The sequence below is a fragment of the Sycon ciliatum genome, chromosome 5 (assembly GCF_964019385.1).
Source record: "Sycon ciliatum chromosome 5, ocSycCili1.1, whole genome shotgun sequence".
Lineage (NCBI taxonomy): Eukaryota > Metazoa > Porifera > Calcarea > Leucosolenida > Sycettidae > Sycon > Sycon ciliatum.
Window position 1 is genome coordinate 36,106,285 of NC_088647.1, and position 7,560 is coordinate 36,113,844.

Sequence of the window (7,560 nt, forward strand, 5' to 3'; positions counted from 1 at the left end):
GGGAGCATACGGTGCATTGTACATTAAGAGTCTCATGCTCTACCGACTGAGCTAGCCGGGCTGCATTGTCGAAGTGTGCGAGGAAAACAAATTCACGGTTCGCGTGAGACTCGGTTTCTCTATAATTATAGAGGCCGAGTTTTCCGCATCCGTAGGAACGCCACCACCCTTCAAGGATCAAGGCGCAGATGCAGCTCCTAAAGCGGTGGGAGGTGAGTAGATCAGCTCACCAGCATGTGGTCAAAGACCGAAAATCCCATTCACTGCATCCATGTTTTCCTCGTGCCAGGCCACGAGTTCCCAATTAACTGTGGGTCGCAGACTCTCAGCACGGCTGGAAAAAATCCTTCCGCTTCCAAGCAGGACTTGGACCTGGTACCCTCTGTTTCTCAATCATGGTCTTAGACCATCCCACTATGCCTGCCTGCGAGGGAGCATACGCATAATATGTTTCATTATCGCTACCAGACTGATATTATGAAGACCCCAATATAGCATCACAATACAATGCAGAAGAGAAGTACACCAAACTCTCCTCCTCCATTCGCTCTAAAGCCGATCGACCATTGCTACCCTCGGCAGCCATTACTCACACCAATAATTTCAAACAACGAACTGGTCACGGATAAAACGAATTCCTTCTGACAGCTGTTTCGCCTATCAAAGGCTCGTCAGAGAAGGGTTAGGGAAGGTGATACTGATATTGTAATAGACATGGCAAATATTTTGTTTGAAATTGTTGGTGTGAGTAATGGCTGCCGAGGGCAGCAATGGTCGGCTTTAGAGCGCATGAAGGAGGAGAGCTAGTTTGTTGTGTCAACAGTCGAATGGTACCGTTCACAGTTTTACAGAAGAGAAATGGTGGTTAAAACACACCTGGCGAAATGGTGGTAACTGCATAAACCCCCATCTATTATACATGTACATGTAATTGTACACATTGATCGGGTCCACTCTCACAACTGGTGTTATCTTCTAGCTACAACGATTGTATTTGCTGCAGTTCTACCTTGAGCTATTGCTTCCATTGCAGCTCTACTTTGAGCTAACAGCAGCTATTTTGAGCTAACTGAGCAGTTCTACTTTGAACGAAACCAGCAGCTCTACATAATACTTTGAGCTTCAACAAGTTTCGAAACCAGCACTGCTCAATCCAAAGATACCTCGAATAATTTGACCTGCGTTGTGTGAGGGAAGGGACTACTGCATTCTAGCACTCCCTGAACCGATGGTAACTGCCTGCCATGAGCATAAAAGTAACTCTGAGTAAGAAGTATAATGTACATGTAAGTTTTATGATAATTATAACCCAAAACTACAATCCATTTCAAAACTATGGACGCGTAGGGTTTTTGAAATATTTCAAATTTGGCTGGAACTTTTTGAGAATAGTTGTCGGAATATTGCTCAGGACCGCTCCACAATTACTGTCATATAGTTTCTAAACGATTGGATAACAGACGCCCAATTTGGAAAAATTTATGCACAAAGTGATCACAGATTTTATGTGGTATAGATGCTGGCATAACGGCTTTTGCCTAGGTACGCGTCTATAGTTTTGAAATGGACTGTAGTGTAGTTCAGTTTGTTTCCGAACACAGTGTCCTCCACCTTGCTTCATGCTGTCAATCTAACAACATGTAAGTTTTAGCAACCAATCTCAAGTGGGTGTGTTGTCTACACTGCAGTGCAGTATTAGTACTCTATCACATGTTATACTGTACTGCTCAAAACCTTTGTCTGAAAGAACGCGATGGTAAAACAGCAAAAGGATGCAAAGCACAGCAATGTACAAGTGTAAGTCTTGTACTTGTAGAAACAAATTCCAAATCTAAGGCTCGTGGAGAATCCATAAATACAAATACAATACAATACTGCGCTGACATTCACAGCCGGACATGTCAAGCATCTGCAGAACCAAGGACGAAATGCACGCATGCGTGGTCTGGCCTTACTCAAGTAACTACAAAAAGATAAAAATTAATGTCAACGGTGATTGGTTACCGTCGGCTGGCAGTGATCCAATAGTCAATACTGGTTTCATCATCGGAGTTGTGAACATGGGCATCTACATCGTACTATCATTTTTGTAGTCGGACCATCACTCATCATCACGTACATGTATGCCCATACTGGCCATAGCGCTGAGACTGGTGAGAGCAGAGATTACCGTCCAGTGGCATTTCCATTGTTCCACAGTCTGCCTACGTTACGTACATCTACGTCTACGGTGTGCGACTTACGGACGTTGACGGAGGACCTGCGCCAGCAGACCGTTCTAGACCGTTGTCAAACTAACGTACATTGTACTACACACTGTAACCTGCTTGTCTCCTTCGTGTACAATGTATGTGTCACCATCTCAAACTGGTATGACTTGAACATGGAAATGGACAAACCGGGCATTCTGAATACCAGCGGTCAAGGGCAAGTGAACCTTGTCCTGCCCTTCAAGTGTCACCAAACTCCAGACTACAGAGGTAATGACATGCACATGTACAGTGTACGTCATATGCATGTCATTACCAGAAAGACGAGCTAGAAAGAGAGGTTGATCCATGATTAGTGTAACAATGATGTAGTACAGAGTCAGTCACCCGTAGCCTGGGCCGTAGGTCATGTCCGACTTCAAGTCAACTAATTAATTATTCCCGTCACATCTGATCTTGACGGTGTTCAGGCTTGTTGATCTGCCCTTTCTCTGTCTTTGACATGATGGCTGACTGACGACTGTCGACCCCTTCCTTGACCCAAGCCTTGAGCAAGGTGAATAAAAGTGGACCATACACATGATACAGGGGTGATGAGCCCGCCTTTCGGCACCGGGAATACAGCTTGCTCCACTCTGTCTCTACTGAGTCAAGAGGGGCCAGAGGGCTCACACCTTGATCTAGTGAGCTGCGTCATGGGGATTTGCAGTCAGATGTGCGACCGCGGGGCTAGAACCCGCGACCTCTCGGTTCACTGGCAAGTTCAGAAATTGCAAATATCGATACCGGTGTAAGAACTTGATCTAGTGGATATTACTCTAATGGTTAATAATTTAGAAGGCATGGTTGATGTTCGGTCATGATGGAAAGAGAGGTGGAGCTATGGGAAAGATGGGCTGATTATTCGGAGTGTGAGGTTGACATGTTGGCAATGAAAAAATCGATTACAAAAGAAGTCAACTAAGCTTTGGGACCAGGCCGAACCTACATCATGTACATTCTACAATGTACATGATGTACAATGTAGAAGGCGCTGACAAGTTAGCTAGTAAGTAATACATGTAGTTGTTCACTCCAATTCCGAAGGCAGCTCACAACACGTGCCACATACTTACAGTATGCCACCTTGGTCTTTTTTCTCTAGCCCCCATGCCATGGCCCAGGGGACCAACCACGGTCAGTTTCTGGAACGTACTACACTACTACAGTACTGTACTCAGTCATGTGACTAGATGCATGAAGGCCATGCATGCTTTCCAATAATTATCATTCCCATCATCATGATCCACTTACATGATCTAGCATTCCATTCCTCCTTCCCACTTTAGCCCGTATATGTATCTAGTAGATTGCATGTGTTCTAGGTTCTTTGTCTTATGGTAGTACAACAGTTAGAACTAATGTCTTGGCTCTCTGGTTGGTCTGGTTAGACTAAAGTACGAAACACTACATGGTGGCAGCGGTCCAAAAGCCATGTCTTCTTCGGACCCCAGCTCGGTTCAGCCCGCTTCCCGCGGATCTTCCCCCGCCGGTGGCGGAGGCAGCAATGGTGGTTCAGGTAGCTCCTCCGGTGGAGCGCCTTCTACGTCTTCTTCGGCGCCCGAGCCCGCCCAGGTTTCTCTTCCGGGGATGGTTCACCTCTCACAGGTGTCCCCTCCATCATCGTTCAATTTCCAGGCTGCAGATTAGTGGGACCGCTGGCTGCGTCGACAGTACAATGTACCAGAGCTAGCTAGAGTAGAGGTGAAAGAAAGTGATGTAGAAAAAATGCCATTCCCATTTCAATAACCGACGAGGAGACAACAGTCGGAAAAACTCATAGCAATGAAAAATATCAATTGTGCACTCATAGACATGTTTAAAACAATTAAAATGAAACAATTCCAGAACGTTTTCTCGTGACTATCATCAGTGGAACATCATCACATAGTAAGAATCACTAAAACAACCAGTTACTTCAGTATATAATATGAAAAGAAGCGTGAGTCTCACGCTTCTTTTCATATTATTCTAGCTATATTATGAGTGCACAATTGATATTTTTCATTGCTATTCCCATTTCAATTATTAGAATTAAAATGGGAATAAAGCAACATTCCACACAACTTGTCTGGCTCAAAGATTCCAAGATCAATAAGGGGGGGGGGGGGGTTATTGAAATGGCAATGTTCTCTTTTCAGGCAGTTCACTTCCCCTGACTGCTAACCTTGAGTTTGAAGTTTATCCTATTGTCCATTTCAGCATAATACATGTACATGTAAGCCCTCTTGATTTTAAGACTATGAGTGTGTCGATGCCAAATCTAAAGCAAGGAAAAAATCATAAAAAAATCATGCACTGCATCAGTGGGAGCGAAGAGATACATGTACATGTAGATTGAGACTAGTAGAGTCTTCAGTAGAGTCTTCAGTAGAGACGTTGCCAACATACTGGAAACAAACAGAGCCAACTGCCAAGCTACATTGTACATGATTGTACAATGTTGTTGTTGTTGTAGAAGTTTATTTAACGTCGCACCACAATAAACTTCTACAACAATGTACCTGTACTTGTAGCTACAGTATCTATTCAGACTTCTACAGTCAATGTTACTTCGCTTATAACGACTGCGGATAAAATTAATGTACATGTACATGTAACGACAATTCGAGAATAAGGACAGAATCTCCATGCCCAGAGCGAGACTTCGGGTATAAGGACACTTCGCAAATAAGGACACTTTCCTGATGCCCCGCCGAGTGTCGTTATACAGTCAAATCTGCCGTTAGCGACCTCTGCTGTAGGCGACCATCTACCGTTAGCGACCGATTTTCCGTGCACCGACGGTTTCACATACAAACTGATCTGTCCAGAGCGACCATCTGCTGTGCGCGACCAGCGACCGCGATTTCATGCACGGCGGCTGCATTCAAATCTGCTGTAAGCGACCGCGACCCAGGTTCAGTAAGGTGCGAAACTGTACTTGCCAGTGCGCTGTCAACTGCAAAGTGTGAAAATGCGCTGTCTTGCAAGTGCGATCGACTGGTGCCTGGCCTGTACCATGTGTACTGAGGCTGTGCTGTAGCTCTCGAGTCCAGGCAGTGTCGATCTACTGCCGTGTCGCATACGCGTACTATACGGGTATGGTCGTCGTTGAATATCCAAAAAAATGATATAAAAAATCACATTATTCTCGTCGATTTGAGTACATGGAAGCATATACCTGGTATGCCGGATTTACCATACATCTGCCGTAAGAGACCATCTGCCGTAAGCGACCACTTTTTCTTGCACCACGGGGCGGTCGCTTACGACAGATTTGACTGTACTATAGTAAAGTTGCCTGTACGTACGTGTACATACAATGTACATGACTGTAGTCATTGTACACTGTATCAATGTTTGTGGTGTAGTACTTGGAAAGTTGGACGTCACTTGTCAGTGTCCACTCCGAGAGAGTAGTCATCACTGTCATACGTAAGATACATGTTGTATGTGTAGCCTAGTCATCGTATGACCATGTATTTCAAAGCCCCACACCAGTGAATGGCAAGAAGGACGAGGGTCCTGTCAAGGGACTACTAGTACTACCGACTAGGTAGAGACAAAAGAGAAATCAAAGAGGAGTCAAGATGGAAAAGGAAAGATTATAATTATGCAAGTAATTAGTTATACTCATACTCGAGCATGCATACTCATAGTCAGGGAGTAGTAAAATACGTATTTTACTACTCCCTGCTCATAGTCATACATGACGTACATGTACATGTACGTCATGTATGACTATGACTATTATAACTATTATATTACTTGCATAATTATAATCTTTCCTTTTCCATCTTGACTCCTCTTTGATTATACAGTACATTGTACTGTATAATAATAATAATAATAATAATAATAACTTTATTAGGATGACCCAAAGGCTGACCGCCTATCGTGGGGTCCGTCGCATTGAAGGATGATGGTACAAGAGAGTACAGATTGGGAGGGGGGGGGGGGGGGAGGACTACGATGAACAGGGTAACGCCTAACGGCATGCCAGCGAGTAGACATGAATACTGACAAGAATGTTTGCGCAGTGCAGTATGAATATGTAGCCTGTGAGACGACTGTCCGTCTGACTACTAGTACTAGTAGTCGACTGTGAGTGTGACTATGGCCTAGGCCTGCCAGTGCCAGGCCGGGAGGTACTAGGTGTTGCCTGGGCGGCTGGGCCGTGCGCCGCGGCGTGCGGGTGCCTTCGCGATTCGCTATGACAGTATGAGTCACTGTAGGGTACTACTACTAGTACTACTATTATAATACTAGAACAAGGAGCCGTACAAACACGACTCCATAGACCATACATGATGACTCTACTGCACTGGGCGGCGCGGCAGATCTGCAGATCATAATAATAATCTGCTGCATGCTGATTATTATCAGCAGAGTCGCTAGTTATTTTGTAATCAGTGCATCATGCATTATGCATGAGCTAAACATGTAGCTAGCTTTGTGCACGCACCGACGACGTGTTGGTTTATGGATGTGCACGTGCACTCGATCGTAGCTACTGTATACATGGTATTGTATACATGACTTACTGTGCTGAGCTTGAGCTGAGCTAGCTCGTCGATCACAAGCGATGTGTCTAGAGCTAGCTGTAGGCTGCACCTGGCCTATGCAGTGTGGTCTAAAAACATGATCTGCATTTACATTGTACTGATGTAGTAGTACTAGCTAGTACTAGTATCCGGTCCAGGTCTACTCCCCACTGCATGCACTGCAGTACCACACTCAACACTACAGCAGTACAGGCAGTAGATCTACACTGCCAGCACTGGCAGTAGGCCCAGCACTCACATGTGCACAGTAGATCTACTGGTTTTTCTACCCAGCTGGCCTACCCCCGTGCCTTGCTCGCATCGCGGCGGCACGATGCTGTGCGGTCATGACGGATTCGCACCAACAGAAAAAAATGTGCTGTCGTCGACTTGCTGCAGGTCAGTTCGGTCGATCGGTGGCTCTGAAAAATTAAAAAATATTTTTCCAGAGCTCCGTCCTGTCGCTCTCTCCGCATCTGGGCACCATCCCAGAGCCATCCAAGGAGAGAAGACTGTGCTAGGGACCGGGTTCAGTGCAGTCGGCAAGAGCGGAACACGTCCAGGCTCCGACATTATCACCTACACTCGCTACCTGGTCGTGCTACATAGATCGCAGGCGGGCGTGGGGCAGTGGTCACTGACGGGACATGGAGAAAATCTCGTCCTGCTCCAAATCAATCTGTTTGCGCCGGAATCTGCTCGGTTCGTTGCGAAGCATTGGCTCACTGACCTCCTCTTCGTCGCCCAGCACAGTATTGCCTTCGACAAGGAGCGGAGAAACTGGC

The 7,560-nt window shown here is 45.6% G+C and overlaps 1 protein-coding gene across 1 annotated transcript in view; it reads left to right on the forward strand.

Annotated features, from left to right (window-relative positions):
- The first annotated feature begins 7,166 nt into the window (after nucleotides 1–7,166).
- The window catches only part of LOC135818525 (N-acetylglutamate synthase, mitochondrial-like), a 19,002-nt gene continuing 18,608 nt past the window's right edge, over nucleotides 7,167–7,560 (forward strand). Inside the window, exon 1 of the mRNA XM_065331913.1 lies at nucleotides 7,167–7,560. This exon is cut by the window's right edge and continues 219 nt beyond it. Coding sequence (XP_065187985.1) covers nucleotides 7,423–7,560 — 138 coding nt within the window. The 5' untranslated portion in view covers nucleotides 7,167–7,422.